The 15783-nt window shown below is 47.3% G+C and overlaps 1 protein-coding gene across 1 annotated transcript in view; it reads left to right on the top strand.

The window, feature by feature from the left end:
• TMTC1 (transmembrane O-mannosyltransferase targeting cadherins 1) overlaps window positions 1-15783 on the top strand; it is a 958188-nt gene that overhangs the window by 896396 nt on the left and 46009 nt on the right. Inside the window, exon 19 of the mRNA XM_069228190.1 lies at window positions 11849-11926. Coding sequence (XP_069084291.1) covers window positions 11849-11926 — 78 coding nt within the window. The remainder of the gene's footprint in view (window positions 1-11848; window positions 11927-15783) is intronic.

The raw sequence follows: 15783 nt of genomic DNA, 5'->3' as shown, positions 1-15783 counted from the left end.
GTATATGCTATTTTGCTAATTCAAAGTTCCTAAAGTGCCTACCTGCAATACCTTTCATTTGAAGTGTTACATGTAAATCTTGAACCTGTGGTTCTTAAAATAAACTAAGAAAAGATATTTTTCTATACAAAAACCTATTGGCCTGGAATTGTCTCTGAGTGTGTGTTCCTCATTTATTGCTTGTGTGTGTACAACAAATGCTTAACACTACTCCTTTGATAAGCTTACTGCTCGACCACACTACCACAAAATAGAGCATTAGTATTATCTCTTTTTGCCACTATCTTACCTCTAAGGGGAACCCTTGGACTCTGTGCATACTATTCCTTACTTTGAAATAGTGCATACAGAGCCAACTTCCTACATTGGTGGATCAGCGGTGGGGTACAAGACTTTGCATTTGCTGGACTATTCAGCCAATACCTGATCATACAACTAAATTCCAAAAATTGTCATTAGAAACTGATTTTTGCAATTTGAACTATTTTTCAAAATTTTTAAAAGTCCTGCTAGGGCCTTGTGTTAGTCCCTGTTAGCATTTCTTTTTAGAGTTTAAAAGTTTTGTGAAAGTTTGAATTAAGTTCCAGAGATAGTTTTAGATTCTTAAAAAGTATTCCAACTTTTAGAAACATAATGTCTAGTGCAGAAGAAAATGTGATGGAACTCGACATCACCCCTTACCTCCATCTTAAGATGAGGGAGCTGAGGTCTCTCTGCAAAATAAAGAAAATACCAGTTGGCCTAAGACCTTCCAAAATACAGCTCCAGGAGCTGCTGGCAGAGTCTGAAAAAGCCAACCCCTCTGAGGATGACGTCCCAGAGGATGAAGCTAGTGACTTGGAGGAGATTTCCCCCCCTCCAGTCCTAGTTAGGGAGAACAGGGTCCCTCAAACCCTGACTCCAACTGTGATAGTCAGAGATGCTGCTTCCCTCACAGGAGGGTGCAGCACCTCTGTAATCACTGAGGATAGCCTCAGTGAAGATGACCTCCTGCTAGCCAGGATGGCCAAAAGATTGGCTTTAGAGAGACAGCTCCTAGCCATAGAAAGGGAAAGACAAGAGATGGGTTTTGGTCCCATCCATGGTGGCAGCAACATAAATAGGGTCAGAGATTCTCCTGACATGTTGAAAATCCCAAAAGGGATTGTAACTAAATATGAAGATGGTGATGACATCACCAAATGGTTCACAGCTTTCGAGAGGGCTTGTGCAACCAGAAAAGTAAACAGATCTCACTGGGGTGCTCTCCTTTGGGAAATGTTCACTGGAAAGTGTAGGGATAGACTCCTCACACTCTCTGGAAAAGATGCAGAATCTTATGACCTCATGAAGGGTACCCTGATTGAGGGCTTTGGATTCTCCACTGAGGAGTATAGGATTAGATTCAGGGGGGCTCAAAAATCCTCGAGCCAGACCTGGGTTGATTTTGTGGACTACTCAGTGAAAACACTGGATGGTTGGATTCAAGGCAGTGGTGTAAATGATTATGATGGGCTGTACAATTTATTTGTGAAAGAACACCTGTTAAGTAATTGTTCAAATGATAAACTGCATCAGCATCTGGTAGACCTAGGACCAATTTCTCCCCAAGAATTGGGAAAGAAGGCGGACCATTGGGTCAAGACTAGGGTGACCAAGACTTCCACAGGGGGTGACCAAAAGAAAGGGGTCACAAAGCCTCCCCAGGGGAAGAGTGTTGAGACACCCAAAAACAAAAATAGTAAAGAGTCTTCTACAGGCCCCCTAAAACCTGCACAGGAGGGTGGGCCCAGAGCCTCTTCGCAAACCAATTTTGGGTACAAGGGTAACAACTTTGATCCCAAAAAGGCCTGGTGTCGTAGCTGTAATCACACTGGACACCAAACTGGAGACAAGGCCTGTCCCAAGAAAAGTACCACTTCTAACTCCACTCCAGCTAACACTGGAATGGCTAGTCTCCAAGTGGGATCAACAGTGTGCCCAGAGCAAATCAGGTGTCACACTGAAGCTACATTAGTCTCTGAGGGTGGGGTGGATTTAGCCACACTGGCTGCCTGGCCTCCTAACATGCAAAAATACAGGCAGCAGCTCTTATTTAATGGGACAAGTGTAGAAGGCCTGAGGGATACAGGTGCCAGTGTCACCATGGTGACAGAGAAACTGGTTTCCCCTGGTCGATACCTGGCTGGACAAACTTATCCAGTCACCAACGCTGACAATCAGACTAAAGTACATCCCATGGCTATGGTAACTTTAGAGTGGGGAGGGGTCAATGCCCTGAAACAGGTGGTGGTCTCCTCAAATATCCCAGTAGATTGTTTGCTTGGAAATGACCTGGAGTCCTCAGCATGGGCTGAGGTAGAACTGAAAACCCATTCAGCCATGCTGGGTATCCCTCAACTGGTGTGTGTCAAGACAAGGGCACAGTGCAAGGCTCAGGGTGAAAAAGTAGAGTTGGAGCCTGAATAAAGGGCCCAGCCTACCAAGAGAAAAGGAAAGACAACTGGGAAACCAGCTGCAACACAACAACAAAAAGAGAACCTCTCTTCCCAGGACGAAGTTCTGCCCTCTGAGGTAACTGAGCCTCTGGAGTTAGAACCTTATCAGGTTGAGCTCTTAGGCCCAGGGGGACCCTCAAGGGAGCAGTTGTGTAAGGGGCAAGAAACCTGTCCCTCTCTTGAAGGCCTTAGGCAGCAAGCTGCTGAAGAGTCCAATGGCAAGAAAACTGGAACACATAGGGTCTATTGGGAAGATGGACTCCTTTACACTGAGGCAAGAGATCCCAAACCTGGTGCCACTAGGAGAGTGGTAGTGCCTCAGGAGTTTAGGGAGTTCATACTGACCTTAGCCCATGATATTCCTCTTGCTGGGCATTTGGGACAAACCAAGACGTGGGAGAGACTAGTCAACCACTTCTATTGGCCCAACATGTCCCAGAAGGTCAAGGAGTTTTGTGTCTCCTGTACCACCTGTCAAGCCAGTGGTAAGACAGGTGGACACCCAAAGGCCCCCCTCATTCCACTTCCAGTGGTGGGGGTCCCCTTTGAAAGAGTGGGTGTGCACATAGTGGGTCCACTTGAACCTCCCACAGCCTCAGGGAACATGTACATACTAGTAGTGGTGGATCATGCTACTAGATACCCTGAAGCAATTCCCCTTAGGTCGACTACTGCCCCTGTAGTAGCCAAGGCCCTCATTGGTATTTTTACCACAGTGGGTTTTCCTAAGGAGGTGGTGTCTGACAGAGGTACCAACTTCATGTCAGCATACCTGAAACACATGTGGAATGAGTGTGGAGTGAGTTACAAATTCACTACATCATACCATCCACAAACTAATGGCCTTGTTGAGAGATTCAACAAGGCATTAAAAGCCATGATCATGGGGCTCCCTGAAAAACTCAAAAGGAGATGGGATGTCCTCTTGCCATGTCTGCTTTTCGCTTACAGAGAGGTGCCTCAGAAGGGAGTAGGGTTCTCACCCTTTGAACTTCTGTTTGGCCACCCTGTAAGGGGACCACTAGCTCTTGTGAAAGAAGGCTGGGAGAGACCTCTTCATGAGCCTAAGCAAGATATAGTGGACTATGTACTTGGCCTACGTTCAAGGATGGCAGAGTACATGGAAAAGGCAAGTAAAAACCTTGAGGCCAGCCAACAGCTCCAGAAGTTTTGGTATGACCAAAAGGCTGCAATGGTTGAATTTCAACCAGGGCAGAAAGTCTGAGTTCTGGAGCCTGTGGCTCCCAGGGCACTTCAGGACAAATGGAGTGGCCCTTAGCCAGTGCTAGAAAAGAAGAGTCAGGTCACCTACCTGGTGGACCTAGGCACTAGCAGGAGCCCCAAGAGGGTTATCCATGTGAACCGCCTTAAGCTCTTCCATGACAGGGCTGGTGTGAATCTGTTGATGGTAACAGATGAGGACCAGGAAGCTGAGAGTGAACCTCTCCCTGATCTCCTCTCCACAAACCCTAAAGATGGCTCAGTTGGTGGAGTGATCTACTCAGACACCCTCTCTAGCCAACAGCAATCTGATTGTAGGAAGGTCCTGCAACAGTTTGCTGAGCTCTTTTCCCTAACCCCTGGTCAGACACACCTGTGTACCCATGATGTGGACACAGGGGACAGCATGCCTGTCAAAAACAAAACATTCAGGCAGTCTGACCAAGTTAAGGAAAGCATCAAAGTGGAAGTCCACAAGATGCTGGAATTGGGAGTCATTGAGCACTCTGACAGCCCCTGGGCTAGCCCAGTGGTCTTAGTCCCCAAACCTCACACCAAAGATGGAAAGAGAGAGATGAGGTTTTGTGTGGACTACAGAGGACTTAATTCTGTCACCAAGACAGATGCCCATCCCATTCCAAGGGCTGATGAACTGATTGATAAATTAGGTGCTGCCAAATTCTTAAGTACCTTTGACTTAACTGTAGGGTACTGGCAAATCAAAATGGCACCAGGAGCAAAAGAAAAGACAGCATTCTCCACACCTGATGGGCATTATCAGTTTACTGTTATGCCCTTTGGTTTAAAGAATGCCCCTGCCACCTTCCAAAGGTTGGTGAATCAAGTCCTTGCTGGTTTGGAGTCCTTTAGTGCAGCTTATCTTGATGATATTGCTGTCTTTAGCTCCAGCTGGCAGGATCACCTGGTCCACCTGAAGAAGGTTTTGAAGGCTCTGCAATCAGCAGGCCTCTCTATCAAGGCATCCAAATGCCAGATAGGGCAGAGAACTGTGGTTTACTTGGGAACCTTGTAGGTGGAGGCCAAGTTCGGCCACTCCAGCCTAAGATCCAGACTATTCTGGACTGGGCAGCTCCAAAAACCCAGACTCAAGTCAGGGCATTCCTTGGCTTGACTGGGTACTACAGGAGGTTTGTGAAGGGATATGGATCCATAGTGACAGCCCTCACAGAACTTACCTCCAATAAAATGCCCAAGAAGGTAAACTGGACTGTAGAATGCCAACAGGCCTTTGACACCCTGAAACAAGCAATGTGCACAGCACCAGTTCTAAAAGCTCCAGATTACTCCAAGCAGTTCATTGTGCAGACAGATGCCTCTGAACATGGGATAGGGGCAGTTTTGTCCCAAACAAATGAAGATGGCCTTGACCAGCCTGTTGCTTTAATTAGCAGGAGGTTACTCCCCAGGGAGCAGCGTTGGAGTGCCATTGAGAGGGAGGCCTTTGCTGTGGTTTGGTCCCTGAAGAAGCTGAGTCCATACCTCTTTGATACTCACTTTGTAGCTCAAACTGACCACAGACCTCTCAGATGGCTGATGCAAATGAAAGGTGAAAATCCAAAACTGTTGAGGTGGTCCATCTCCCTACAGGGAATGGACTTTATAGTGGAACACAGACCTGGGACTGCCCATGCCAATGCAGATGGCCTCTCCAGGTTCTTCCACTTAGAAAATGAAGACTCTCTTGGGAAAGGTTAGTCTCATCCTCTTTCGTTTGGGGGGGGTTGTATAAGGAAATGCCTCCTTGGCATGGTTACCCCCTGACTTTTTGCCTTTGCTGATGCTAAGTTTTGATTTGAAAGTGTGCTGAGGCCTGCTAACCAGGCCCCAGCACCAGTGTTCTTTCCCTAACCTGTACTTTTGTTTCCACAATTGGCACACCCTGGCATCCAGGTAAGTCCCTTGTAACTGGTACCCCTGGTACCAAGGGCCCTGATGCCAGGGAAGGTCTCTAAGGGATGCAGCATGTCTTATGCCACCCTGGGGACCCCTCACTCAGCACAGACACACTGCTTGCCAGCTTGTGTGTGCTCGTGAGGACAAAACGAGTAAGTCGACATGGCACTCCCCTCAGGGTGCCATGCCAACCTCACACTGCCTATGCAGTATAGATAAGTCACCCCTCTAGCAGGCCTTACAGCCCTAAGGCAGGGTGCACTATACGATAGGTGAGGGCACCAGTGCATGAGCACTGTGCCCCTACAGTGTCTAAAGCAAAACCTTAGACATTGTAAGTGCAGGGTAGCCATAAGAGTATATGGTCTGGGAGTCTGTCATGCACGAACTCCACAGCACCATAATGGCTACACTGAAAGCTGTGAAGTTTGGTATCAAACTTCTCAGCACAATAAATGCACACTGATGCCAGTGTACATTGTATTGTAACATACACCTCAGAGGGCACCTTAGAGGTGCCCCCTGAAACCTTAACCGACTATCCGTGTAGGCTGACTGGTTTTAGCAGCCTGCCACACTAGAGACATGTTGCTGGCCACATGGGGAGAGTGCCTTTGTCACTCTGTGGCTAGTAACAAAGCCTGTACTGGGTGGAGGTGCTTCACACCTCCCCCTGCAGGAACTGTAACACCTGGCGGTGAGCCTCAAAGGCTCACCCCCTTTGTTACAGCACCACAGGGCACTCCAGCTAGTGGAGTTGCCCGCCCCCTCCGGCCACGGCCCCACTTTTGGCGGCAAGGCCGGAGGAGATAATGAGAAAAACAAGGAGGAGTCACTGGCCAGTCAGGACAGCCCCTAAGGTGTCCTGAGCTGAGGTGACTCTGACTTTTAGAAATCCTCCATCTTGCAGATGGAGTATTCCCCCAATAGGGATAGGAATGTGCCCCCCTCCCCTTGGGAGGAGGCTCAAAGAGGGTGTACCCACCCTCAGGGCTAGTAGCTACTAACCCCCAGACCTAAACACGCCCTTAAATTTAGTATTTAAGGGCTCCCCAGAACCTAGGAACGCAGATTCCTGCAACCTAAGAAGAAGAGGACTGCTAAGCTGAAAAACCCTGCAAAGAAGACGGAGACACCAACTGCTTTGGCCCCAGCTCTACGGGCCTGTCTCCCCACTTCTAAAGACACTGCTCCAACGACGCTTTCCCCAGGGACCAGCGACCTCTGAATCCTCAGAGGACTGCCCTGCTCTTGAAGGACCAAGAACTCCCGAGGACAGCGGCTCTGTTCACCAAAGACTGCAACTTTGAAACAAAGCAGCAACTTTGAAACAACTTGCGTTTCCCGCCGGAAGCGTGAGACTTGCTACTCTGCACCCGACGCCCCCGGCTCGACTTGTGGAGAACAATCACTTCAGGGAGGACTCCCCGGTGACTACAAGACCGTGAGTAGCCAGAGTTGCCCCCCCCTGAGCCCCCACAGCGACGCCTGCAGAGGGAATCCCGAGGCTCCCCCTGACCGCGACTGCCTGTTCCTCAGATCCCGACGCCTGGTAAAGACTCTGGACCCGCAGCCCCCAGGACCTGAAGGATCCGAACTCCAGTGCAGGAGTGACCCCCAGGAGGCCCTCTCCCTTGCCCAGGTGGTGGCTACCCCGAGTAGCCCCCCCCTTGCCTGCCTGCATCGCTGAAGAGACCCCTTGGTCTCCCATTGATTTCAATTGAAAACCCGACGCGTGTTTGCACACTGCACCCGGCCGCCCCCGTGCTGCTGAGGGTGTACTTTCTGTGTGGACTTGTGTCCCCCCCGGTGCCCTACAAAACCCCCCTGGTCTACCCTCCGAAGATGCGGGTACTTACCTCCTGGCAGACTGGAACCGGGGCACCCCCTTCTCCATTAAAGCCTATGCGTTTTGGGCACCACTTTGACCTCTGCACCTGACCGGCCCTGAGCTGCTGGTATGGTAACTTTGGGGTTGCTCTGAACCCCCAATGGTGGGCTACCTTGGACCCAAACTTGAACCCCGTAGGTGGTTTACTTACCTGCAAAAACTAACAAACTCTTACTCCCCCCAGGATCTGTTGAAAATTGCAGTGTCTAGTTGTAAAATAGCTATATGTGATTTATGTGAAAAGTGTATATGCTATTTTGCTAATTCAAAGTTCCTAAAGTACCTACCTGTAGTACCTTTCATTTGAAGTGTTACATGTAAATCTTGAACCTGTGGTTCTTAAAATAAACTAAGAAAATATATTTTTCTATACAAAAACCTATTGGCCTGGAATTGTCTCTGAGTGTGTGTTCCTCATTTATTGCTTGTGTGTGTACAACAAATGCTTAACACTACTCCTTTGATAAGCCTACTGCTCGACCACACTACCACAAAATAGAGTATTATCTCTTTTTGCCACTATCTTACCTCTAAGGGGAACCCTTGGACTCTGTGCATACTATTCCTTACTTTGAAATAGTGCATACAGAGCCAACTTCCTACAACTGGCATCTGCAGCATGCCAAGCAGGTACATCGTTGGATTTCCTACTTACAATGACATGACCTTCGATGTTGTCCATGTGGTTGATGGCGTGCTGTAGTGCACAGTGTACAGCTGATGTTTCACTCTTAAACTTTTTCCACCGTCAGAGCAGATTATTTGTAGAACATCGAGGTATCAAATGTCTGTCTTGGAATTTGTACCCATTGTTGGGGAGGTTAGGAGCCAACATTGCTGTGGTGCAGCCCTATTCTTGGTCCGGGATTCCATATAAGAATGAACCACCTTTTATAATTTCAGAGTCTGAATCATCATTAAGTGTAATCTCAGATGCTACAAATGCTTGTAATTATGTTTGTGCTGTATTACGCTAATACATTTGTACTACTGATTTGGTTGGACTCATGCTTCAATACAACATGGAATTTACAATCCGGAAATCTGGGAACTCATTGCTCAATACAACTGAAGAAACAAAGGCCCTGATTTAAGAGGGCCTAGTGCCACTTAAGCACCGCCTTAACCCTGCTTAGCAGACAGTGAAAATCGCGACGGGTGCCACTGCACCCGTCGCACCCCTGCAAATCCGCCGGCTCCATTCGGAGCTGGCTTCCTCTTTGCAGGAGCTTTCCTGCTGGGCCGGCGGGCGATCTTTTGGAGATCGCCCGCCGGCCCAGCGGGAAAGTTGAAATGACCCCCGCGGTCATTTGACCGCTGTGCGGTCTTTGGGCGGTTTCCGCCCGGCGGGCGGCGCCCGCTGCCCGCCGGGGTCGGAATGACCCCCTTTGTCCCTCATTTTTACTTTATATGCTTTATACTTCATATGCGGCCATCCCTTCACGGTACCTATTAAGAGTTTTCTTCTGGGCTGGTGGGCGGAAACAGCGTACACCACAACATGGACTCTGGCTCGTAATCGAGCCAATGGCAATGTTGTGGTGGCTCAGGAGTGAATGCACCCGTCGCGCTTTTCACTGCCTGTAAATCAGACAGTGAAAGTGTGACGGACTGTCCATGGGGGCCCCTGCACTGCCCATGCAAAGAAGGTCATGGGAAGTGCAGGGGCCCCTATTGGGTTCACAGCACCCCCATTCTGGCAGCCTGCAAAGGCTGGCGGAAAGGGGGCTCATAATCTGGAAGCTGCCCTGGCGGATTGAGACCACAGGCACCGCAAGGCTGGCGGCTGGCGGCAACGTGGCAGTGCCAGTGGTTGGAGTGTTGCGGCTCCGCCCCTTTCGGCAGCGGTCCGAGCGCCTCCTCAAGTCTGGTGGTCCATGGACCCCCAGACCTGTAATGAGGACCATTAAGTCTCATGCACATTTATTAACAAAACTGCAAAAATAGCAATTTGCTTAGAATTAACTAATTATTCCTAGTAATTGCTATTTTGCACAACTTGCCAATGTGCATTTGGTGTATAGCTCCAGAATCACAGAAACAATCTATGTTCTAAGTTTTTTAATATTTATGTGTATGAGCCTCTTGTGTATTTGTATGCAGCGGGGAAGAATGGCCGATACAGCCAACATTTCTTCACAAAATGAATCCACTACAAGTGACACTTATGTTTTTAGAAGAAATGCCTACACCTATTGGTCATGATATACAACAAGAAACAAGCAAGAGGCACTAGAAGCACACGTTTCATAAGAAAATATATCATCATGGAAAAGGAAGTGAGGGGCATATTTAAGAAAAGTGGTGCTGCATTGTGTGCCACGCCATTTTTCTTGCACCCTTTAGCCCCTCCACCACCACCATGTGTGCGCCGTATTTAAAATACGGCACACCATGACGCAGGGTAGGGGGCAATAGCGTCATTTTTCATGATGCGATTGATGTACTCTGCAGGAGTAGGGCCAAAATATTGGTGCTGCTCCTGCAGAGTAATAGGGGCCCCTTTAAAAATAATGGAAGCCCCTGTTTAATGCCTGCTCTGAGCAGGAGTTAAAAGTGGCATACAAAATGACGTAAGGAAATCTGTTAGCTTTCCTTGTGCCATTTTTTCAGTCCCCCTAATGGGGGAACACTCCCTTTGCGTACATTATGCCTGGCGCAGGCATAATGTAAAGCAAAGTGTTACAAAGTGGCGCTATGCATGCATTGTGCCACTTGTAAATGTGACGTGAGGACTTTGGCCTCGTTGGGCCACATTAGCGAGAAAAAAAACTATGCTAATTTGACACAAGGTGGTGTTAGGTGCTTATAAATATGCCCCTGAATGTGTGAAACAAACGGAAAAAAGAAAATTCAAAGAAAGGTTTTGGGCGGATACAAGGATGAATAAACATAACTAACATACCAAGGCCCATATTTATACTTTTTGACGCAAAACTGCGCTAACGCAGTTTTGCGTCAAAAAAATTAGCGCCGGCTAACGCCATTCTGAAGCACCATGCGGGCGCCGTATTTATTGAATGACGTTAGCCGGCGTTAGCCGCCGGCGCCGTCTGGTGTGCGTTAAAAAAAACGACGTACACCAGGCAGCGCCGGCGTAGGGGGATATGGGGCTTGGGCGTCAAGAAATGGGGCAAGTCAGGTTGAGGCAATTTTTTTGCCTCAACCCGATTTGCGCCATTTTTTTTCACTCCCAACCCCCAAAGAAATGACTCCTGTCTTAGCAAAGACAGGAGTCATGCCCCCTTGCCCAATGGCTATGCCCAGGGGACTTATGTCACCTGGGCATGGTCATTGGGCATAGTGGCATGTAGGGGGGCACAAATCAGGCCCCCCTATGCCACAAAAAAAAAAAAAAAACACTTACCTGAACTTACCTTAATGTCCCTGGGCTGGGTCCCTCCAGCCTTGGGTGTCCTCCTGGGGTGGGCATGGGTGACAGGGGGTGTCCCTGGGGGCATGGGAGGGCACCTCTGGGCTCCTTCAGAGCCCACAGGTCCCTTAACGCCTGCCTTTTGCAGGCGCTAAAAAACGGCGCAAAAGCGGGCGTATGTCATTTTTTTTGACCCGCCCACTCCCGGGCGTGAATTTTGCCCGGGAGTATAAATTCGACGCACATGCCTTGGAGTCTATTTTTTAGACGGGAACGCCTACCGTGCATATAATTAACGCAAAGTAGGTGTCCACGCTAAAAAATGACGCTAACTCCATGGACTTTGGCGCTAGATGCGTCTAACGCCAAAGTATAAATATGGAGTTAGTTTTGCATCGAAATTGCGTAAAAAAAACGACGCAATTCCGGCGCAAACGGAGTATAAATATGCCCCCAACTGTCTGCCTTTATGCTAAGTATTTTCTATGTGAAGAAGAAGGCAAACTGGGCAAGATGTACAATTCAGTATGTTACAGTTATTAAAGACAAGGAAGGCATACAATCGTACAGGTAGCAATGTCATGGTAACCAGGAAATGCAGTGCAGTAGGATCAACACCTACACTGATCCCATGACTCATGATGCACTACGGACACACTGGCACAACCTCTGGTAAATTTGACTAGTTGTCAAGCGAGTTCCACTGTGCAACTGAATGTTTGCATTGTGTCAAGCAAAAACTGCACATGTGAAAATAAATATAATTGCTGTCTTTATCATGTGGGTCACGGACAAAATGGAGAAGTGTTTTGTGGCTTTTCAGATGATTTGGTTGAATCAACATCTGTTAGCATGTCTTAGTTGGGGTATGCCATTTTAATGTCTTTACCATGTTTCATGAGCTTGCAATGAATTTAATTACTATGGGTGTATGTATAAAGCATACCTTTTCATTTATTTTTGCTTGCCTAGAGCTACAAAATAGCAGTGGAAATTAATCCTGATCAAGCCCAGGCCTGGATGAACATGGGTGGTATCCAGCATATCAAGGTAGGATATCAGACTTGTTCATAATGTAATGGAAACTGCAACCTGTATGCAAAGATGCCAGTAGTCCCAATTCAGGCCCGAGACTCCCAGTTTTTAAAGCCTAAAAAAAGTTGTCCCTCCTTCAATCAAAGTCAATGGGGAAAATACATTTTCCAGATTTTTCTTTTTAAACTCCCACTTTTATCTTTTAAAATGTTGGCATGTATGTGTATGTGGCTGATTACATTGGATAAAAGAACAGCGCACACTTTCAGACATTGAAAACATTAACAATATTTAAAATATCGGCAGATCTGCTGATTGGGATGTTTAATCGATATCTGTGAAGGACTGGATGTTGTAAAGGTTTGTTCAGTTTCCTTCTAAATTACCTGAGGAAAGAGCAACTCATCCCAGTAGCCACGTGGCACTGCAAAACAATCATGAAAAGGTTTCAGGTGTTTCTTTAAGGTCTTCCTTGGTAGGGTTATATGTGGGAACCACGAGTGCTTCAAGCACCCATGGCTCAACAACGAGTTCGGAACAACAACCTCGCTCTTATCACTAATACCTTTACCACGAATGCGTTTACAACGATTTTTCGTTGTAAACACATTCCTGGTAAAGGCATTAGTGATCAGCATGCACAGTTCCAGCATGCTTCCCCTCTAGCCCCCGACCCCCAAAAATTACCACGATCCCCCCATCCCCACAACTACCCCAATTCCACACCCGCAAAAATTACCACATCCCAACCCCTCTCCCCTAAAACCTAAACCACCCCAACCCACGCCTTAAACCTAAACCCTGACACCCTCCCTCCCTAAACCCTAATCAGCCCCAGCCCCCACCCCACCCCAAAACCTTAAAATACCCCGAGTCCCCTAACCCACCCCTTAAACCTAAACCCTGATCCCCCACCCCCTAAACCCTAATCACCCCAGCCCCCACCCCACCCCAAAAACTAAAAATACCCCGAGTCCCCACCCTGCCCCTAAAACCGAAACACCCCCAAACCACCCCTTAAAACTAAACCCTGACCGCCCCAAACCCTAAGCACCCCGAGCCCACACCCCACCCCCCCCAAAAAAAGTCCCAGCCCAACTTACCTCTTCCTTCACCGCGTCAACTCAGACTCCCTTCTTCTGTACTTTAACCACGAATGTACGTGGTTCAGACATGCGTGGTTAAGGTACGAAAACCAGGAAGTCGTGGAAAACAAAAGCGTTGTTTCGCTTTCTTTTTTCACGACTTTGTGGTTTTGGAGTCGTTGTTCCGGGTGTTTCCCTCCTTGGTAGGAGTTAAGAGTAAAAAATCTCATTGGAAATCTGATCAAGCTTGATTGAAGATGGAGATTATACCGCGGTTGTTAGATATTAGGCGGAGCCCAGCCCAACAATCCAGCAAACGTATACAAGTGCATTCCTGCTGCAAGGAGCAAAGATCAGGGACAAAAACAGAGTTAAAAGTGCTCAGTAAGTGCAACAAAATATAGGGAATGAATACAGTGCAGCACACTTATTTTGTGATTGCCCATCTTGCGTATGATTGGAACAGGAACTGACATTGAGGGAAAGATTCATACTGCATCTTGGATTGACCACGCCTCTTCCTTCAGAATCATGGCTTTGGCTAAACATGTGAAGAAGTTTAACATGCCTTTCCCACAGACAGATTCCACGGCTCCACTACCACCTGCTAGTGTCTCTAACTGAATACAGAAAATCCCTCCAGTTTACCATGGTCACAGAGCCATCAGCACAGCCCAGCCCGTGAGGCCACACAAATATGAGTTACTGCTTGCGGCAACACACCATCTGGGTGCGCTGTCTATACAATCTTCCTGTGATCACGTCCAGCTCCTGGTGTTCCTGGGAAAGGTTGTGACAGTAACACACAACAGCAGTAAATTATGTTCCAGTGTCAGTAATGTTTCTCTTCGAGCGCTGAACCACATTGCAAATGTTTCTCATTCATCCAAAACAAATTGCCCTTTTTCGATTTATGAAGATAATGACAACGATATGGTAAGTAAATTAAGCTATTACATAAATTAGCATATAAAGTCAGAAGAAGAGATAATTGTATAAAAGTAGATCAATCCAGTGCTTCAGTTTTCCACTGTAAATTCCAAAGGCAGGAGTAAAAACGTTGTAGAGTTACATTCCTAAAAGCTGGCCTAGAAAGAACGCCTTCCCTAATGAACTAAAGGAAGGACCCAAGAGGAACTCTAAATTTTACATCCTGTTCTATGGAAAACTGCAATGCTACTGGCACTAATAACTGTTTTTTCTCCCACAACTCTTCCCACCATTGTTAATTATTATGATCCACCCCTTTCTTTAATGCCAGGACTGGAAATGAGACTTAAATATGTGCAACCAAAAGAAAAAATGCAGAAAAAACATAAATTGCTTTTTAATTATCAGCCTGAGTATACAAATCCTCCACTGCAGCTGCATCTCCCACCTCCGCAGTTTTTTGTTTATTAGCTGTCATATTCAGGTAATTGCAGTTGACTAATTCGAAGCAGATTGTAATTGTTGTCCCTGATTCCCCCGTCCTCCATTACTCTTTTGTTCCTTTTTCTTGTGTGTAGTTTTGATTTGCCGTTTTGTGTGCCTAGGATGTGTTAAAAAAAAGACGCTGAGGGCCGTAGAGGAGATGGGACATCAGAAAGTAAAGTGATGTGTAGATTTTCCAGCGCAGCATAGGTGATGCATCGATTCTTTCATCGCAGGCACGGTGATGCATCAATTTCTGGGAACGCACTTTTGGTTCCTTATTGCGGTGCAGTGTTTGATGACAAATTGACGTCCAGGGATGATGCGTGGAAAATCCAACACGCTGTGATGATGAAACAGGTGCTGCATCGATTCTGCAGGTGCTGCGCCGTTTCTTGTTTTTTTTAGCCGCGAGACAGGCACTACGTCGGTGCTGCAGTCATGGGGTTGATTTTTCCGGTGCAGTAGAGTTTCTCTCTTAGGTGAAGCCTCTGATGGCTGTGAGACTTCTTAACAGAAGGCAAGTTGACAAGCCCTCGGAGATCACTTGTAGGGGGAAGGCAAAGACCTTCCAGCAGAGACAGGGAGCAGCAGGCAGCAGGGCAACAAGTAGGAGAGCAGTCCTTCCAGAAAAGCAGTCCAGATGAGTCCTTTGGGCAGCACTGCAGTCCTTCTGACAGAGTTCAGTTGTAGGTCCACAAGTGTCTGATTTTAGTGGGTCACAGACCCAGTAAATATATCCAAATGTGTCTTTGAAGTGCAGGAGACTTCAAAGAGTGGTTTTGAAGTGCTCCAGTTCCCCTTTCAACCCAGTTATGTCTGCCAGGAGATCTGTGACGGGTTATCATTCCTTTGTGAGTGGTCAGGACACTAGCCTTTGAAGTGTAAGTGAGAGCCCCTCCACCCTTCATGCCCAGGAAGACCCATTAGTATGCAGATGAATGCAGATGCAGCTGAGTGTCCTGTGTATATGGCTGTCTGTGCGAAATGCACAAAGGGAGCTGTCAACACAGACCAGACCAGGCGTGGACTGGAGACAGGCTGTAAGGCACAGAGCAGTAAGGGCAGAGAAATGTGTACTTTCTAAAAGTGGTATTTCTAAAATAGTAATGTAAATCCAACTTCACCAGTAAGCAGTTTTTCCCACTACCATTCCAACCATACCAAAGATGACAATGCCACTCCTTTCAGATCAGAAATTACCACCTAAAAGTGCATAAGGGAATACCCAGTGCTGGAATATGCGAGGAGCAGGCTTCACAATAGTGAAAACAACTTTTGGAATTTTTCACTACCAGGACATGTAAGACTTACAAGTACATGTCCTGTCTTTTGCTTACATAGCACTCTGCCCAATGGGCTATGTAAGGCCAA

The sequence above is a fragment of the Pleurodeles waltl genome, chromosome 4_1 (assembly GCF_031143425.1).
Source record: "Pleurodeles waltl isolate 20211129_DDA chromosome 4_1, aPleWal1.hap1.20221129, whole genome shotgun sequence".
NCBI classification, from domain to species: domain Eukaryota; kingdom Metazoa; phylum Chordata; class Amphibia; order Caudata; family Salamandridae; genus Pleurodeles; species Pleurodeles waltl.
Note: the sequence above shows the minus strand (reverse complement) of the source record. Positions and strands in the feature narration are given on the sequence as shown.